The following is a 21,112-nucleotide window of genomic DNA, read 5'->3' on the forward strand; positions in this document are numbered from 1 at the left end:
AGAGGAAACTTAACTGTATATTAGTAAGTGAATGAAGCCAATCTGGAAGGTTACATATTGTATGATTCTAACTATAGGAAATTCTGAAAAAGATAAAACTATGGGGACAGTAAAAAGAATAGTGATTGCCAGGGGTGTGGGGGATAAATACGCAGAGCACAAAAGATCTTTTGGGCAGTGGACATACTTGGTATGATGTCATAATGATGAATTCATGTCATATACATCTGTCCAAACATATAGGATGTATATCACCAAGACAATCACTAATGGAAACAATGGACTTTGGGTATTATGATGCATCAAATAGGTTAATCACTTGTTACAAATGCACTTCTCTGGTAGCAGATGCTGATAATGGGGAAAGTTATGTATGTGTGGGTAGCAGGTACTAGTATATCGTAAATCATTGTTGCCTTCCATTCAGTTTTATTATAAGCCATAAATTACTCTAAAAATTGTCTTCATTTTTAAAAATCCCTGTCTTCTCAATGCAGAGCTGACTCTAGGAAAGTAAGAATGGAAGAGGGAGACCATTTACAGTGGTCCAGGTGAGAAGGGACAGTGCCTTAAACTAGGTTGGCAGTGCCAGAGATGATAGAAATGGACAGGTTTGTGAGATATATAGGAAATAAAACCCACAGGACTTGGAGAATGTCCTCCATTTTCAAATTGTCAGTTCATCTTCACTTTACAGAGGAAGGAGCTAGGGAAAATTCCATTAGCAAAGACCCCTTGAAATTGCAAAGAAAGCCCATGGCAAAAACTTACTCTCAACTGGAATGATCTGAAAAGACATCACTGGTTACTTACTTGCTAAAAATAAATGCAAAGAAGAAGAATGGGGGGTGGGGTAGGAGGTGGGCTAGAAGGGGTCAATGGGGAAAAAGGGGGACATATGTAATACTTTTAACAATAAATACTTAAAAAAGAAAAAAAGAAGGAAAGAAAGAGAAGAAAGGTGGTATGTATAAGCACATCCTATATAATAAAGAGCTAATATGTAAATTGACCATCACACATGTGGTCACAAGATGGCCGCTCCCATGTGGTCACAAGATGGCCACCATAAGATGGCCAGCAGGGGAGGGCAGTTGGGGTGACCAGGTCGCCAAGGGAGGGCAGTTGGAGGAGACTGGGCCTGCAGGGGAGGGAGGGCAGTTAGGGGAGACCAGGCTGGCAGGGGAGGGCAGTTGGGGAAAATCGAGCTGGCAGGGAAGCAGTTAGGCGTTGATCAGGCTGGCAGGGGAGTGGTTAGGGGGTGATCAGGCTGGCAGGCAGAAGCGTTTAGGGGCAATCAGGCAGGCAGGCATGTGAGTGGTTGGGAGCCAGCAGCCTGGATTGTGAGAGAGATGTCCGACTGCCGGTTTAGGCCCAATCCTTGGGATCAGGCCTAAATCAGCAGTCAGACATCCCATGAGGGGTCCCAGATTGGAGAGGGTACAGGCTGGGCTGAGGGACATCCCCCCTGCCGTGCACAAATATCATGCAGCGGGCCTCTATTCCTATATAATAGAAGGGTAATATGCAAATTGACCTTAACAGTGAAATGACCAGAACAACCGCTCGACCAGTCACTGTGAGGTGCACTGACCACCTCTCGGTCCCTTCCCCCGAATGGCAGGCTCCCATCTCCCAATGGCAAATGTGGAACTGGGGTTGGGTGGCAGAGTACGCAGGCAGCACCAGGCCAAGGCCCTTGCCCCACCGGCCACCCCACACACAGAGGGAAACCTGCAGTGGGGCAGGGCCGGTGAGCAGGCGGGAACAGCTGACCTCTTAGTCCCTCCCCCTGACCAGCAGGCTGCCATTGCCCAATGGCAAACGGGAAACCAGGGGTGGGTGGGGGGGGCGGGGCCGGCTGACGGCAGCCAGGAAAGATGGCCCTGATCACAGGCCAGGCCTAGGGACTGTACCTGCGCACGAATTTCATGCGCCGGGCCTCTAGTAATTTACATAATATTCTTCAACAGTCCCTCTTGATTTTAAAGCAAAGGCAGGAATATAAGATTTAAGATTGGAGATCACAGTTCTAAACTCAAAATCAAGTATATGTACCTATTATGTTCACAGTAGTTAGTCTTTCCTGTCCATGATCTAAATGTTGATAGCATCACCTTTATAAATTAAAATATAACTAAGTGATCCTTCAGATATGTATGTTTTCTTATTTACAAAGTTGTTCCATATACATGATCTCCTTTGATTATCACATCAGTCTTTTGAGAATATATATTACTAGAGGCCCTGTGCACGAAAATTCATGCACGTGGGGGGGGGGGCATCCTGCAGCCCAACTTGTACCATCTCGCAGTCTGGGACCCCTTGGGGGATGTCCACCTGCTGGCATAGGCCCACTCCCCATGGGATTGTGCCTAAGCTGGCAGTCAGATATCCCTCTGGCAGCCCTGGAGCCTTCGGGGGAGTGGGCCTAAGCTGTTAGTCTGACATCCTTAGTGCTGCTGAGGCATGGGAGAGGCTCCCGCCACTGCTGCTGTGCTGACCAGCCATGAGCCAGCTTCTGGCTGAGCGGTGATCCCCCTGTAGAAGCACACTGACCACCAGGGGTCAGCTCCTGCATTGAGCGTCTGCCCCCTGGTGGTCAGTGCACATCATAGCACCTGGTTGTTCCACCTTTAGGGTCAATTTGCATATTACCCTTTTATTATATAGGATTGCCCACTATTTTCTGATGTGAAAACTATTTTCATACTGTGGAAGCAACATGAACTTTGGAATACTTCAAATTATTCCAAATAGGTTTGAATGTCTTTTGGCTGTCATTTCTTCAATGGGCAAATATTCAGAGTATTATTTCTCATCTTTTTTTTTTTTTTTTTTTTTTAGGTTTCTTTGCTTGTAACTACTCTCCTCACCTCTGTCCATTGGTCATTTTACTGCCATTACCAATCCCTTTCATGCCTATATTATAATAGGTGTAAACAAGAAGAAAACTCAAGTCAGTCACAGCATTCTAAATTTCAAAGTGTTAGAAAAATCATATGATGCAGCCTCTACCTCACCTTTCACCCCATTTCACAGAGCAAGAAACTGAAGCTGAGGGAGATGAAGATTAGTTGTCAGTCTGTACATAAGCAGTTCTCATGGCTTTGAGACCTATGTTATTTCCATTCTACTTTCCTGCCAGTCCAGCTGACTCAATTACTTCTGAGAAACCTTAGTTTAAAGCTTTGGTGGAACTAGAGGTTCCACCTATTATAATAGGTTTTCAAAGCATCTGCATCTCAATAACATATTCCTGTTTCCCATTACAATAGGGAATTGAGAATTAGTTTTGTTACAATCTGACATTTCCATGAATAGGCTGATTCTTTACCATAAGGAGTGATTTGTGAGATTCCTCACCAAGAAAGGGGGATCTATTTGGGATAGGTCGAGATAAGGTTGAGACCATTAAAATCCCAGGGGAAAAATTTTCACCTCCTCATATGAAAAGCTCTCAGGCTTTTGGGTTCTTTAAAGTTCAGTTATAGCACTTTCCCAAGTGCCCTTGACATTAATTAGTTTAGCTAAAATGTCAATGAGATGGAAGACTAGTTTAGGTGCTACTAATGTGGAAGATAGAACAAATTGTGTCCTTACTCCAATGTTTTCATCTGGAAACTAGAGCTGGTCATGCCCATTGTCTTCTGCCTTTAGGATTAAGTTACCTCCTTTGGTCAGGTAAGTAAATGCTTATGATGCTTGGCTATGAACAATATAAATATTTTGTAGAAGCCTGTAAAAAGTAGAATAAGGCCTAATTAAAATCTCCAAAAGCCTGGGACAAACAGACCCAGCCCAGATCCAAAGGTTTAAGGAATGTAAAAGCTAGGAAAGCAGAGGACCCCTGTTGACAGAAAGGGAACCTCCTTCCCTATAGGTCTACCCTTCCATTGCTCTACTATTTCATTCCCACCTGCCTCTCCATCTTTACACAAGGACTATGAGCAGTTGCAGTATCCCTTGCACCTTTCACTTCTGGCTGTCCATCAAGAGGAAAAAGTCATATGTAGGTTCTAGTCTTTGAGTAGTGCAGTTTGCAAGCTTAAAATATACAAAGGCAAATTGGAAAAGGGAGTGCCTGTATATAAGCAAACGTCTGCAAAATCCTGGACATAACTGAGGTCCTTGTGCATGTGACATGTGTTTCTGCTGTTTGTGTGTTTGCCTGCTTTTCTGGGTTATTTTGCCTTTGCACATCTGGATAGGTGGGAAGTGTGTTGTTAGAGGCAATTCTAGACAGAGAAAAGGGAAGAAAAGAGGGTAGAGATGACCTCTGGTTTCCAGGCAGAGGGTTCCTAGAGCAACTGGTACCATGCTATGAAGCCCAATCTACCCCTATGGAGAAATCTGAAAGGTTTCAACAGGTATATGCTGGATTGGCCATAAATTGTTTTCAGTTTGCAGAAGACCCTCAAGCCAGCACTTGACAGTGAATATAATCCCTAGTTTAAGGAGCTGATACTCCTATTGCCCCTCCCACATGCTTACAGTATCTGTTTTGAGAACGGATTTAGGAACCAAATCTGGTAAATGTTGCCCCCTGGGAGTTCTGCTAATCCTATCCTCAAAATAAAGCTCCAGGTGAACACTTCAGGCCTGGCACCTAAAACCTGGTCCGGGAAAGCAGGAGATTTTCAGGGCGATAGAGTCTTCCTGGGCTAGAGCGATTCTCTCCTGCCTTCCCCCACGCTGCCCCAGCACTAGTTTCTCCCAAACCGCTCAGCATTAGTGGGCGGGGAGGGGAGGGGAGAAAAGGAAAGGGGAGGGGAGAAAAGGGAAGTAGAGGGGAGTGAAAAAGGAGGTGGGAAGGCCTGGCGGGGGCGGGACCCGATTCGCAAACTGTTGCTTTGCTCTCTATGTCCCAGCGCCCCTCTGAGATCCCAGGGAGCCAACGTGCTGGGAGAGCCATAGGGTCCCGAGGAAGCCTGGAGGCAGAGGAGGCAGCAGAGGGAAAGTGACCAAGCGAGCCGCTCCAGTGAGGGACAGGAACCTAAGGGACGCCCCACGTCAGCCACAGTTGGGCTCTGGAGACAGCCAACGCCTCTTGCTGCGCGGCGGCTTCCAAGCAGCCTCCCGGAGCTACCCTTTCCTCTTTGGTGAAGTTTTTAAAAGCTGCTAGAGATTCGAAGGAAGCAAGCAAAGTACGGGGTAGGGCTGACGGTTGCCTTTGTCTTCCTCCTTTCCACCCCTTCGCCCCCTCCTGGGTCTCCTCTCTTGCTGCTGCTTCTGCCCGCTCCCCTCTGCCCGCTCCCCCACTTCGGTTGGCCCAGCCCGGCCAGCCCGAGTTTGCAGAGAGGTAACTCCCTTTGGCTGTGAGCAGACGAGCTAGCTCTGCGTTGCAAAGAGGGCTCTGGGGAGTCAGGCAATTTCAGAGACGCTACTGCACTGCACCGAGGACCTGGCTACTTAGGCGGCACTCGGGGTGAGCTCCCGTTTTCCCCCAACACCCTCTCCACCTCGCCCTGCATGCCCTAACCTCCCATCCAGTTTTCCGGACCAAAGATCAAACGATGAAAAGGCAATCAGGTCTTCAGTAGCCCAAAACAAAAACAAACAAACAAAAACCACTCAAACCTGAACAAAACCAAAGCGGGGGTGGGGGGGACCCACTCTGGCCCCTATTTGCACCTGCTTCAGTGGATATTGAATCTGGAAGACAAGAGTTCTCTCTCTCTCTCTCTCTCTCTCTCTCTCTCTCTCTCTCTCTCCTCTCTCTCTCTCTCTCTCTCTCTCTCTCTCTCTCTCTCTCTCTCTTGCTCTCTCGCTCTTGCTCTCTCCTTTTCTTTCAAGATTTGAGCATCTTTTGAATCTATCTTCCAAGTATTCATGAATAGACTCTGAGCCTAGCAAGGCAGACCTTGTCCAACGCGTTTTTCACTGCACAAGACTTTGAAGCTGTCAGAGAGATTTTGTGTGGTCATTCCTGCAAGTTTCTTTCCCAGGAGCTTCCTGCAGGTGGGCAGCTAGCTGCAGTGACTACCGAATCCCAGCCTGTTGAACTCTTCTCAGCAAGAGAAGGGGAAACGGCATAAAGGAATTAGGTGGAAGATTCAACCAAGCTCAAGGATGGAGGTGCAGTTAGGGCTGGGGAGACTCTACCCACGGCCACCGTCTAAGACCTATCGAGGGGCTTTCCAGAACCTGTTCCAGAGCGTGCGCGAAGTGATCCAGACCCCGGGCTCCCGGCACCTTGAGGCCGCGAGTGCAGCACCTCCAGGTGCCCAGTTGCAGCAGCAGCAGACCAGTCCCCGGCAGCAGCAGCAGGGCGAGGATGGATCTCCCCAAGCCCAGAGCAGAGGCCCTCCAAGCTACCTGGCCCTGGAGGAGGAACAGCAGCCTTCACAACAGCAGTCAGCCCTGGCGGGCCACCCGGAGAGCAGCTGCATCCCGGAGCCTGGAGTCCCCTCAGCTGCAGGCAAGGGGCTGCAGAGGCAGCCGCCAGCACCTCCAGAGGAGGATGACTCAGCTGCCCCATCTACGTTGTCCCTGCTGGGCCCCACTTTCCCGTGCTTAAGCAGCTGCTCCACCGATCTTAAAGACATCCTGAGTGAGGCCGGCACCATGCAACTTCTTCAGCAGCAGCAGCAGCAGCAGCAGCAGCAGCAGCAGCAGCAGGAGGTGGTATCTGAAGGCAGCAGCAGTGGGAGAGCTAGGGAAGCCGCTGGGGCTCCAACATCCTCCAAGGACAGTTACCTAGGGGACAGTTCTACCATCTCGGACAGCGCCAAGGAGTTGTGTAAGGCAGTGTCGGTATCCATGGGCTTGGGTGTGGAGGCATTGGAGCATTTGAGTACTGGGGAACAGCTTCGAGGGGATTGCATGTATGCTCCCCTACTGGGAGGTCCACCCTCTGTGCGTCCCACTCCTTGCGCCCAGCTGGCAGAATGCAAAGGTTCTCTGCTGGATAACTGCCCAGGCAAGGGCACTGAAGAGACTTCTGAGTATTCCCCTTTCAAGGCAGTTTACCCCAAAGGGCTGGAAAGCGAGAATCTGGGCTGCTCTGGCAGCGGTGAAACAGGGGTCACTGGAACACTTGAGCTGCCATCCACCCTGTCTCTTTACAAGTCTGGAGCACTGGAAGAGGCAACAACTTATCAGAGTCGCGAATACTACAACTTTCCAATAACCCTGGCTGGGCCGCCGCCTCCTCCGCCTGTTCCCCATCCTCAAGCCCGCATCAAGCTGGAGAATTCCCTGGACTATGGCAGTGCCTGGGCAGCCGCTGCAGCAGCGCAGTGCCGCTATGGGGACCTGGCAAGCCTGCACGGCGGGGGTGCAGCGGGACCCAGCTCAGGCTCACCCTCAGCCGCTACCTCCTCTTCCTGGCACACTCTCTTCACAGCAGAAGAAAGCCAGTTGTATGGGCCCTGTGGCGGAGGTGGTGGCGGCAGCACAGGCGAGGCAGGGGCTGTAGCCCACTTTGGATACTCTCGGCCATCTCAGGGGTTATCAGGCCAGGAAGGCGAATTTCCCCCAGCTGATGTGTGGTATCCTGGCGGCATGGTGAGCAGAGTTCCCTATTCAAGTCCTAGTTGTGTCAAAAGCGAGATGAGCCCCTGGATGGAGAGCTACTCTGGATCTTATGGGGACATGCGGTAAGTTTCTCCGTTTAGTCTTTCAGCCTTGAGTCAGTATGCGTTCTGGGGTATATATTCTCCTCCCCGCGTAAACATTCTGCCACTGAGAGAGCCCCTAAGAGAGGGCTGCCCTAAATGGGGAGCTTTACCTGGACTCTAGACCTACCTAAGATTTTACCTTAGTGCTCTGAACCCCCACTGTGAGCCCCAATCACTGCCTTTAAGATCCTGGGTGCTGGTTCCTGCCCTTCCAAATTACATAACAATTATTTACTCCCAGCCTCCTAAAATCCTTGCTGCCTCCCCTGGGCTCCAAACTTAAATCCAGTTGCAAGGGCCACCACCAGAAATAAAGCCCTAAGCCCTCCACTAATTTTTCTCCTCTACTCCCCCAAATCTGTGAACATGGACAAAATATAGGCAGTTTCTCATCTTAGAGCCTGTTGCAGTTTGCCCTCCAGCCTGTGGTGGTCCTGGCAGGTGGACTGGCCCAAGCTTTTCTCAGCCACCTCCTTCAAAGACATAAAATGGAGTGTGAGATTAGGGGGAACAAGATGGTCTCTGAGTTCTAAAAACTCTATGAAGAAGGGGTGAATTTCCTTCCCTGGCAACAATTAAGGACATGCCCTAGGACTGGCAGTCAGTACAAAGAATCCAACCAGGCAGGATTAGAGATCAGGCAAAGGTAGAGGAAAACCAAAAGACAACTTTCTTAGTGAACACAGGGCAGGATTTGCGCTCACAGGTTAACTATGTTGGAAGTAGCTGCTTGTTTTTTTTGTGTTTTTTTTTTGTTTGTTTGTTTTTGTGTGTGTGTGTGTGTGTGTGTTTCTTGTGGAGATTATAACAGACCCACAGTCCTCTACTTCAGGTTTGCATCAGATCTATAAAGAGGAGAATGTTCTTTTAGAAAATAATTTAACCACACTTGAGTCTGATTTATAAAAGTGTTGGAAAAAGTTGTAAAGGATTTCCTGCTATTTCAGTGTGCTCAGAAATCTGCTTTCAGGCTCTTCATTTTATTCCTTCATTTTAAGAATGATTTTAAACATGAGCTGTTACCTCTAACAAACTGAATAAGAACTGTTAAGGACCTATGAGTTATAATTTTGTCCAAAAGTTTTAATTATAAAATGAGAAAAGTGGCAGTCGATTTCATCTTGCTTATTATAAATTCTTCCTTACCGAAGTTACCTTCTTGCAGACCATGATGATGATCTCCCCCCCCCCCTGCAGCAAATGGAGATATCAGTATATTTTGGTGAGGGAGGGAATATATTGACTAAAGAACGAACTCCTCAGGTTTGTTGGATGCTGATATTCCCCATGGACTTGTTCTGTATTGTTCTGCATTTCTATAGCTGTGACTATATCTGTTATAAAATTTCTTGGGCAACTTAAAGCCAACAATTTGCCTTCTTTCACTGATGCTTTTGTTCTTGTAAGGTTGATAATATAGTGTTAGAAAAGAGAGGGGAGGATAGAATTTCATAAAATACTTTCTGGGGCTATTGAAGAAACAGCTTCTCACCAGGCTTTACATTCTATTAGCGCTTTTTAAGGTTTGGCTTACCGGATTTTTAAAGGGTTTATTTATAGTGTCAAAGTCTTTTCTAGTTATTTGGAGGGATTTTGCTTTTATTTTTGTGAGGTGGATATACTGTGTCATAAAAGTTATTTTCCATTTTATAAGAACTGATTTACTTGGTAGGGCTAACTTGATTTTGAAGGGCTGTAGCTAGTCAGCGAGCCCTCTTCTTCTATGAACTTTTCTGGGGCAGAAGATGTCAAAGGTGCTTCTTGACCTACTATTGTGCTAAATCCAGTCACTGGAACCTTCCCTCTTTTGCATGGCCCCTCCAACTAACTCAGTTAACAGGGAGGAAATGAGTGATTCCACGTATTTGTTAAGGAATAGGTATCTTCCAAGAAATAACCTGAAATTTTCAGGAAGTGGTTATCCAGAGCAAAACATTTTTATAGGTGTGCAGTAAGGTAGATGATTTTATCCCAGGCCTTAATAGAAAAACCTCTCTATTAGAAAGACCTGCTTAAAATAATGACCTGAACTAATGAGAAAATTTTCAGTATCCAAAGAAAGTACAAAATTATTGAATCTTTCCTGGTTTCTGATTGCTGCACTGGTTTGGGAGTCTAGTGAAAAGGAAAACTGCTGTTCCTGTCCTGTGGATTGACAAAGAATTTTCATTTCTAAAATATAGAAAATACTTGATTCAGTTTTTTTAAAAAATACCAATTTCATTAGAATGCAACCAATCCCAATCTAAAAATAGACATATCCTTACTTTTTCTTTCTTCCCCTCACTTTGTAGAGGCATAATTTGGTGAAAGTCAAGTTTTTTTTTTTTTAAAAAGCCTTCTGGAATAACTATGTTTTTATATATCTACAGTGTTTCTGGGGAGAGAAGAGAGGCTGAAGATGGTCTTTATTTTCTTATTAAATTTACCATGTGATTTGAACAGAAGGAATCATAAAAAGTGATGCAGATTGTGTGCAACCCTGGTGATATTTTATGGAGCTGTCTTCTTTCAGAGATCAAACAAGACTACAACTTTGTTAATTGACCACTGTTCCATTTGACAAAAGTAGGGCCTTTTATATTCTGGAAAACAGCACAATATGACAAATATTTATTCTTGGGAGATAAGGCCCAGAGGAGCCTGTCCAGGAATTAGAGTTGGAGTTTAGATAAATTGTCCAGATGCAAAAAGAAACTTTAAAATTTCTCTTGGTATTTGGTTCTGGTCTTCATAATAACTAGTATTTTAGTGGTGTTTCAAGATTGGCAAATCCTGTCATGCTCTATTAGTTATTTCAAAATAAGTCATTTTATTAACTCCCCTTTCCATCTCCTTCCTCTCCTCAGTTATCAAGCAGATTTTTGTGACTATCTTTCATGGAGCAGTTTGTCTATTTTGTACAGCAGAATTTTGCTTTGGGATAAAGATAGATTGACACTTTCTGTCTGTAGGCCTTGAGGATCAGTATCTTGGGGGGAAAATCCTTTCTCCATGGTCAGCAAATCACTGGTGAGTTCTGTCTGGGCACCAGTAATCAGAACCCAAGGACAAAATAGCCACACTGGCTGTTACCCTCATTTTGAAATATGTGCAAATTGTAGCGATGGAAGGCTCCTCTTGGTTGTCCACAGAGTATCTGTCTCAGTTTGGCTAAAGGTAAACATAAGTGAGAGATATTTTCAAAGAAACTTACAGCCTTCCAATTGCAGGGTTACTTTGCGGTGCCTTCTTGCCAGTGCTAATTTTACCTCATTAGACTTATATTCTTTCAGCTGTAAACTTTAATATAATGTATTGAATTTGCTGGAGCATTTAATTTTCTTTTTTAAAAAAGCGCTTTTCTGTAGTAATTTTCTCGTCTGGTATACATATACTCACTTAAAACAAGTAATTCTTTGGCCTCCTTAGTCGTACTTCTACTGTGGCTGCTCTTGGTGGAGTTAAGGGCATAGACAATTTTATTATTTTTTTTATGGTGCAATGGGTTTCATTCGGACTCTGCTCAAGAGGGAGCTTAAAGCTGCTGGGTGTAGCAAGTAAAGGGCTTATTTTATACGCAAATCAGAAAACATGATTCTGAAACACAAAAAGGAAACAAAAATCGTGTTTTGTGAGGTTGGTAGGAGAGGGAGAAGGAAACCTCTCTCCATCACCTACTTCCACCATTTTCTCTTTGTTTGCAGCTTTCTCAAGTGCTGCCTATATCCCTGATTTTATTTATTTCTACTCCTTTCTTGCTTTTGACATTGAAATATAGAATCTTCATCCTACTTTTCAGGATATTTTTCTCATTACTCTTATAGATTGCTCCTAAATAATTTCTTAAATTTAAGAGTAACAAATCAGATCAACTTCAACTCTTCTCTTCTAAGATTAGATGACTTAAAGTGATAGCAAAATGAATAGCTGGGCTTTTTTATCTTAAAGTTAGAACCTGATTCAACAGTTGCTGAGGGAGCTGAACTAGATAGCTTGAGGTGAGGACTTAGCAATTTATTGAAGTATTTTGCTGGCTACTGTCTCTGAATCTTTCTCTCTCTCTTTCTCAATCTTTGTTTTTCTGTGTCTACTGGTAATTTTGGGAACCTTTTCTCAAAGCTTGAGAAGAACTGGACCCTCTCCCTTCTGAGACAGCTCTGCCTGGATCAAATCACTACACTGCTTTCAGAATCAGTACCTAATGTGCAAATGAGGGTGCTTGCTATAAGTGACTGGCTGAGCTTATATTTAGAATTATAAATTAATCATTTGAAAACAAAGAAAGATATTAAAAGAAATTATAGTACCTCAGACTTCCCTTGGCAGCATTCTCTCAAGGTCTGAGATGTTGAATTCAGAGTAATTTATTCTCATCCTAAACTCAAATCTAACTCTTTCATTGCTTATAAAGTTACATACAGAATTATGAAAGCTCATATTTATATTGCACTCTTTTCAAAGAAAAGACCCAATGTCTTCCACTAGCACTCATGTATATATGAGTAGGCCAGGAGGTTCTTAGTGAACACCCCCTTGCCAGTTGAAGAAGTAGAAATAGTTGCATTTTCTATAACATTTGTTTACCATGTGGGTAAAGCTCTGTAGAGCAGCATTTCAGCTTTTTTCTTGAAGCTTCTCACCTGACAAATACCTTTTTAGATTGTTGCTCAGTAAGACTACTTTCAATGGCTGCTGCACAGAGATGATAGACTGAATTATGCATAATTCCTTGCACACTCATGGGTGTTGCCACCTCTTCTCTCTCACACCAATTCCTGCTGCCAACTTGTAGGCCACAGCAGGGTTGAGAGTGGCTCATCTAGAGAAGCTTATAACTCTAAAGTGCTGATTACTTGAAAATGCTGCCAATTTAAATCATGCAGCATCTGAGTTCTATTTTTTAATAACAGCTTTATTGAGACATAATTCACAATGTGTATAATCTAGCCATTAAGAGTTCAAATATTTTTAGTATATTCAGAATTGGGTGACCATCACTACAGTCAATTTTAGAACATTTTAATCACTTAGCAGTCAACTCCCCTCCCCCAACTCTCAGCAGTTACCAACCACAGACCTACTTTTGGTCTCTATAGATTTTCTTATTCTAACATTTCATAAATGTAATCATACAGTATGTGATCTTTTGTGACTGGCTTCTTTCATGTACAATAATAATTTCAGTGTTCATCTATATTGAGGCACATATCAGTACTTAATTATTTTTAATAACCAAATAATGTTCCATTATATGGATGTACCACAATTAATCTATCCATTTATCAATTGATAGACATTTGAGTTGTTTATACCTTTTGGCTATTATCAATAATACTGAAGTGAACAGTTCAGTTATTTGGGGTACATACCTAGGAGTGGAGTTTCTGGGTCATATGATAACTCTTTTGAGAAACTCCAAAACTGATTTCACAAGTAGATGCACCATTTTACAATACCACCAGCAATATGGGAAGATTCCTATTTCTCTATATCTTATCAATACTGTTTTTTTAATTATAACTATTCCAATGGGTGGGACGTGGTATCTCAAAGTGGTTTTGATTTGTATATCCTTTTAAAATAGTTTATTGCCAGCCAGTGTTTAAAAAAATATAATTGTTCATTGCCAGTATTTAGAAATATAATATATTTTTGTATATTGACCTTGTATCCTGCAACCTTGTTGAATGTACCTGAGTTTTGAACACCTCTGGGACTTAACAAACAGAATATTTTTGCTACTGTGTTGAAAGTTAAAGCATACTTTGTTTTGTCCTGCGTGAGGCTGCTTAGGGACACTGTTCTCTGTTTTCCTCAGCTGTGAATTGGAGTTGGTAATGACAGCCCCTTCATAGATGAATAGAAGAGTGTCTCTAAAATTTTCAGGTCTTTATAGAACAGTAGGAAATAAACTTAATAAAGTTTATGCAGTTAACAGTCTTATTTTTAGGAAAAATTAGGAACTATTAGCAAGGGGGGATGAGAAATAATCATTTCTATACAGAAAACTGACACAAAGAGATAAGAAAGGCAAGCTAGGTCAAAGAAATCACTAGCTATGTTTGGCTTATTGTTTAGGTTTATATAAACAGCTGGAGTCATAATTTTGTTTTTATAAGTTGTCCTTTGGATAAAATAAATGCCACCACACCTTCTGGTGTGTATTTATAGATGAAGAAATGGTTCATTTACTTGAAAATAGTTTGGGCTTTTTTTTTGGGAATTCACTCCATAACCATGAAGCAGAGATAAAATTCACCAATAAAGGAACTGTACTCTGGCCTCATTAACACTTTAGGCTAAGGACATGTCTAATCAACTACAGCTATTGTGTCCTGAAAATGGTAAATGAACTGTAGGCCACTGAATAAAATATCATACTGTGATGTACCTGTTTTTAGAGATGACCCTAAAGTTATTTTTAAAAACATATCCATCAGTCTACTACTTTTCATTAAGCAACTGCTATCTGTGTGCTAGGAGGAGATCAGGGTAAAGGGGCATGATTCAGAAAAAAAACTTGAGGTCACTGTCCTCAATGAGCTTATAGTTATTTATGGTATGGATTTTTAAAATGTATGCCTTCCAAAAAAAAGATCAAAGTAGGCTGTAGTGTGTCTGCCTCTTGTCCTTTATGGATTAGGTGGGGACATGATTAAATTCAAGGAATAGATTATAGGTCTTGATGGATATTTCAAATACCAGAAGGAGGTACCTCAGGAAAGACAATGAAGAGTGAGCCCGATTAGTGGTATGAAATCTATTTCTGCTTTTTTAAAAAATTTCTTTATTGATTAAGGTGTCACATATTTGTCCTCATCCCCCCATTCCCATCCCACACCCCTCCCCACGGATGCCCCAACCCCTTGTTGAACTTAACCATTGGTTAGGCTCATATGCATGCACACAAGTCCTTTGGTTGATCTCTCCCCCCTCCCCCCACCCCCCATCGATAGTCCGATCGATGCCTCCTTGTTTTTGGTTCTGTTCTTGCTCATCAGTCTATGTTGTTCATCATTTCCCCTAGATGAGCGAGATCATGTGTCACTAGAGATATACTTATAAGAACTGAATGTGAGACAAGCAATAATAGTTATGCTGACAGGCAAATGAATCAGTCTGTAGTGAGTTTCTTTCTGGACCAACAGTTCTTTTGAGACCCAATTTCAATGTCCACCAGTTCCTTATGCGTACATGTCGGCACTGACCCCTCAGCTCTGGATGGTGGACAAATGGTGGTAACGGAGGTCCGACTCCCTCTGGTTTGGTCTCGGCCGGACCCAGGGGCACGGCTTCACCCGGACTCAGGGGCACGTGGCTATTTCTGCTTTTTGTTACAGTGTCACCCCAGTCAAGTTAGTTACTACTTTCTTCCTCAGTTCCTTTGGCTATATCATTGCTTTTGCTAGAAACTTGTTTTGATGTATTTGACTATCAATATCTGCAATATATGAGGAATTAATTAAATTAAGGGGATTGATGGGTCTAAGTTTGGCTTGAAAGCCAATGAAGATGCCCAGTGTGGTGGTCAGATCAAGAATTACTTAAGGTTTCCTTTGAACATGGTGGCTTGCTTTGAGGTTCTGTATAAATGGGGTTTCTGGCTGTTGGTTAAGTGACTGAAGTGATAAGACAAAACAATTCTTGGGGTAAAGGGCACATGAAAACTTTTTTTTAATAAGACCTTTTCTAAATTAGATGCTATAGCTTTTTGAAATGACCTACCCCCTAATCATGGGCTGTTTTCTCTAGATTGAATTAACTTCTTTGCTTATAGAATTGTAATAGCACTATCTGTCCACTAGGGGGACTGCAAGCGTCCTGCAGCAGAATTTTCTTGAGAATGGTTGGCCTCCTTTGAGGATTCAACACATCACAGGCTAACTTGAGCCAGAACTTATTTATTTAGTACCAAGGCAATAAATAAGCTACTGTAGTACTTACTATTTTGCCTGAGATGTTCTTTACCAAAGTGCAAAACATGTTTAGTAACACTGTTTGACTTACTGATACCTTTTCCAAATGGGATGCAGGGAACAGTGACATTGGACATATTCCAGTAGCACTTTACAGTTTACAGAGCAGTTTCATATTCTGTTATTGCATTTAATCCTCATTTCTACCTTATACAAGTAGCCAGGTTTCATGGTATTGTAATACTCTTCATCCTATATAATAAAGAGGTAATATGTAAATTGACCATCATTCCAACACACAAGATGGCTGCCCCCATGTGGTCAAAGACAGCTGCTGCCATGTGGACACAAGATGGCCACCACAAGATGGCCGGCAGGGGAGCACAGTTGGGGGCAACCAGGACTGCAGAGGAGGGCAGTTGTGGGTGATCAGGCCAGCAGGGGAGGGCAGTTGGGAGGGACCAAGGCTACAGGGGAGGGCAGTTATGGGTGACCGGGCCTGCAAGAGAGGACAGTTGGGGGGACCAGACCTGTAGGGGAGGGCAGTTGGGGGGCACCAGGCCTGCAGGGGAGGGCAGTTAGGGGCAACCAGGCTGGCAGGGGAGGGCAGTTAGGGGCAATTGGGCTAGCAGGGGAGCAGTTAGGCATTGATCAGGCTGGCAGGGAAGTGGTTAGGGGGTAATCAGGCTGGCAGGCAGAAGCGTTTAGGGGCAATCAGGCAGGCAGGCAGGTGAGCGGTTGGGAGCCAGCAGTCCTGGATTGTGAGAGGGATGTCCCAGATTGGAGAGGGTGCAGGCTGAGCTGAGGGACACACCCCCCCACCATGCATGGATTTCATGCACTGGGCTTCTAGTACTATATAATGCTGTTATTCTCATTGTAAATATTATGTTCAGAGAAAGTAGGTAACATATCTAAAGTCAAACAGTTTCAAAGTGGCCGAGATGGGATTTCAGCCCCACTCTCTTCCTTAAATCAAGTGTTCCTATTTATTTTATCACACAACCCTCTCACCTCATAGATTAAAAAGAGGGAGATTATGAGAGACAAAGAACCTTAACTGGTATCAATAATAAAAACTAGTGAAGCTCTTAAGGATTCAAAGTGGTTTTCTTTTTTACTAACCAGACTGATGGATTGGGTTGTATGGAAGTTCTGGGTACCAGTAACCTTGCTGTCCTACTTTATAGCCTGTACTTGTTCAACAAATATTTATTGAGCATTTAATATATGCCAAATTTATACTTGGTACTGGTGACACAGCAATTAATAAGGCAGACAAAAATTCCTCCCCTTGTAGAGTCTACAGTTTAGTGAGAGGAGGCTTGTAGATATGTTAAAGAGTAATATGTGTCATGAAGAATAACAACACAGTGTGGGGGATACAGATTGATAGTGTGAGGGACAATTTCATTCATTCATTCATTCATTCATTCATTCATTCATTTATAATTGATGTCCTCCATTCCCCCCTTTACACCCCTCCACCCAGTCCCCCTGGACCATTTTATATTTGTCGGTCATGGAATGCCTTACTGTGAAGGTGATATTTGAGCAGATACCTGAAGGAAGTGAACCATAGGGATATCTGGGGTTACAATATTCCAAATACAGGTAACCACAAGTAGAAAAGGCCTGGGGAAGGAGCAAACTTGGTGTGATGAAGGACATACTGCAGGGAGGCTTCTAAGGCTGCATTAAGTAATTGGAGACAATAAAAGAGATCAGAGTTCATGAAAGGCATCATAGGTTTTTGTTAGGACTTTGTTTTCTTTATTTTTCTATGGGAAGCCATTGAAAAGTTTTGAGCAGAGGAGTAAATCCAACATATTTTATGACATGATATATTTTATAATATGAGGAGTAAATCCAACATATTTTAGCAGGATCCTTCTTTTTAATATCATATACCACTGTTTGATGTTTTATACATTTGTTAACTTATTGCCTGTGTGGAGAAGAGGCTGCAGGAGCAAGAGGAAAGCAAGAAGATGAGGCTACTGTAGTGATCCAGGTGAGAGATGATGGCAGCTTAGACTGGGGTGGTCTTGTTGGAGGAGATGAGAAGTGGCTGTATTGTGGATGTGTGTTTTTTTCCCATAAGGAAATGATTTACCACTTTTATTTTATTTTTATTAATTTCTTTATTGATTAAGGTATTACATATGTGTCCTCATACCCCCATTACCGCCCCAACCCCCCCGTCATGCCCTCACACCCCTGTTGTCTGTGTCCATTGGTTAGGCTTATATGCATGCATACAAGTCCTTTGGTTGATCTCTCTCCCTTACTTCCACCCTCCCCTACCTTCCCTCTGAGGTTTGATAGTCTGATCGATGCTTCTCTGTCTCTGGATCTGTTTTTGTTCATCAGTTTATGTTGTTCATTATATTCCATAAATGAGTGAGATCATGTGATATTTATGTGGATGTGTTTTGATGATAGAGGTGACAGTATTTACTTACAGATTAGATACTTGTGAGAAAAAGAGAGGAGCCAAGGCTGATTGTTAAACTTCTGATCTGAGCAATTTGAAAAATGTAATTACCATTTACTGAAATGGTGAAGATTGTAGGCAGAGCAAATATGTATGTGGGCAGTTATGAATCAGGAGTTTGGTTTTGGATATATAAAGTTTGAGTTATCTGGTGAACATCTGATAGCTTATTTTAAGTTTTCATGTAGTTCCCACAGCTTTCTTGTTCTTCAAGATGATTAAAATGGACCTTAGATATCACCTAGGTCTTTGGCACCTTCTTCCTTTTCTCCTTTTACTTTATAGCATTGTAGAGATGGGTAGCATCTTGTCTATGGTAAAACAAGTTGGCAACAGAATTAGAGCACAAACTCATTTCTCCTGGATTCCAACTTGGTGCTTTTTTTCTCAGTGTTATTCACTTGGGAAAAAAAGTAAGTCTTCTTCTTGCCCAAACCTTAAACCAGGTAATTCAACTAAAGAGTGAATAAAAGAACTAGAGTAACATAAACATTGACTGTTGCCTCCAATCAACCACAATATTATTATTATGTTTTTTACTGAACTGCATACTAAAACAATGTATCCATGAAAAACATAATAAGCAGATCAAAACTAGAACCTACTGAGAATTGTAACAGAAATGTCCTGATATTGTAGGATACTAGAGTTCATGGAAACTGAGAATTCATCTTGTCCAGTTAGATCGTTCTATGGATGAGGTGCCTTAGGCATAGAGATGGAAAGGAACTTGACGAAAGTCACAAGTAAATCTAGTATCTTTTAGTCAAAGCCTGTTCTGGGGTTAGCTATCTATTGCTTCCTTGAAAATGTCTGTGTTGGAAATGTGATTCCTCACTCAAAGAATTGTAATAAAAGCAATAATAATGATAGCACAGTAAGTACTATCATAGGTTGATTCATAACCACCCACATACATATTTGCTCTGCCTACTTACTGAGCTATCATTTCAATACCTTACATGGATTAACTCATTAAATTTTCATACAACTTTGGTAAATAGGTAACCTAAAGATGTTAAGTAACGTGCCCAAAGGTCACACTGCTAGGAAGTAGCAGAGCTTGTGCACACACTCTGGAAGTATGGCCAGTAACGAGGAGGTTCTAACCACTGTATAATACCAGTAGCTTTTCAAATTAGCCAGCTATTTACCTCTACTATCCCAATAGACTGGTGACTGAGGTGACCTCATTATGCACTGCCCCTAATATAATCTAATGATCCTCACCAAGTAGCTGAATGTGTGGGGATTGAAGTAGAGGTGGAGTGACACAAAGCGGGGGGTGTGTGTGTGTGTGTGTGTGTGTGTGTGTGTGTGTGTGAAAAATTTGATCATTTACAATAGGAATTGGAAAGCAAAACTGTAGAAATTATTTAGAAAGGCTTAGGGATCCAAGATCATTGAAAATCTCAAAGTCCACCACAAACCTGGGCATTATTATGCTGCTTAAATAGGAGAGCTACCAAGGTAAGAAAAATGAAATAGCCAAGTTTTTAGAGTTAGGGACTCTTTTATGTGTTTTATATATGTTAACTCATTTAATTCTCAGAACAAATCCATGAGTTATGTATTATTATCATTCTCATGTTACTGGTGAGGAAGTATGCACAGAATAATTACATAACATTCCCATTGCTATAGAACAAGTGGAAAAGCATATATTCGAATTTAAGCAATTCAGATCCATAACTTATATTCTTTTCCACTACATTTAGGGAAAGGAGTCCTACTTCTATTACATATTTTTTTTAATACAAGAACATTCTGCCTGAAGTTCAAACATTGGGCAACTCTTTTTTTATTACTTTAAAAAAATGTTTACACTATTACAGATGCATCTTTTATCCTTAAAATACAGCAGCTTCTTTTAAAGTCTCTTACTTGGAAAGGTATGTACCCACGGTCACATGGTGAGTAATTAGAAGAACCAGAGCTTGAACTTGAGACTCCAGACTGCTAAGCCTTTTTGCATTTTATCACTCAGGCTCCCTTCTCATACTAACTTGTCTCCCTCTCTTCCTCCTTCTGTATCACACTAACCCTTAACCTTTTTAAAAAATTAACTTTCTCCATCAACAAGATTGAACAGAGAATGAGGATAATAATCAGAAAATCTCTCTCCTTCTGAATATTGGACAAATGAAGAAAAATGTCAGCATATGGGATTTACCCTAAATAGAAAAGGGAACTTCCAGTACTTGCCCAAACTGGTTATGCAAGATCCCCCAGGAAGTCATAAATGTGGTTGTCAGATGACATTTTTGTTACTGTGGAAATGGAAGCAGGCTACTATTAAAGTCTTTTTAAAGACTTTTTTTTTTTTTAAATAAGTTTTTCTAAGATTTTTTTTAAAAAGAAGGTGCTATTTTGCCACTCACAAAAACAACTACTTAGAAATTGCTTTTGCAAATTTGCAGTATATAAGAAAAAGCATCTTTTCAAACTTGTCATTTCATGACACCTCTCTGAAGCACTGTCCAACCTCTAGATGAAGTCATTTAAAATGAAAATTGGGAATAAAGATGGAAACCCTGATATTTAGGTGAGAAAGGATTCCAAAACACGTTTTGGATCTGTTTACTTTTTCCAGTTCATCTTTGTTAAAAAATAGAAAGGTTAGCAAGTATGTAGTCTGTGGGAGTTTCCAGTTGTTCATTTGAAAAACCTGCTTGATCAGCCTTTTAAATAAAAAAAGTCTAAATTATACTGAAATATTTCAGTCACCAACAACCTAATAATAGACCCAAAATGTTAACCTTGCTCATATTTTCAGATAATGTATCATTTGCTTTGGACATTTGCTGGGCCTTGCTGAGGTGCTGGATTGAATTCAAATAGATCAGATATAGAATTCAATAGGGTTGGCTCTTCTCTGGGAACATCTCTACTCTTCCAGATTCAAAGTTTCTCATTAGAGATGACCCCACAATGTCCTCAAAAAGCTACTCTTAAGGCTTTGGGAGTTAAAATAGTGAAACTATGTGTTGTTTCCAAAAGCCTTCTCACCTCTTGCTTGGATTACTGCAGTGAGCTCATGCCTGCTCTCTCTAGTCCTCTCTGCTGCTCACTGATTCATATTATCATCATCACAC

General features: G+C 42.3%; 1 protein-coding gene across 3 annotated transcripts in view; it reads left to right on the forward strand.

The window, feature by feature from the left end:
- Nucleotides 1-6,072: 6,072 nt before the first annotated feature.
- Nucleotides 6,073-21,112, forward strand: part of AR (androgen receptor) — a 317,783-nt gene continuing 302,743 nt past the window's right edge. For all 3 annotated transcript variants that reach the window (XM_008159771.3, XM_054716086.1, XM_054716053.1), the window contains exon 1: nucleotides 6,073-7,601. In XM_008159771.3, the coding sequence (XP_008157993.2) occupies nucleotides 6,073-7,601 (1,529 nt within the window). The remainder of the gene's footprint in view (nucleotides 7,602-21,112) is intronic.

The sequence above is a fragment of the Eptesicus fuscus genome, chromosome 1 (assembly GCF_027574615.1).
Source record: "Eptesicus fuscus isolate TK198812 chromosome 1, DD_ASM_mEF_20220401, whole genome shotgun sequence".
Classification (NCBI taxonomy): Eukaryota; Metazoa; Chordata; class Mammalia; order Chiroptera; family Vespertilionidae; genus Eptesicus; species Eptesicus fuscus.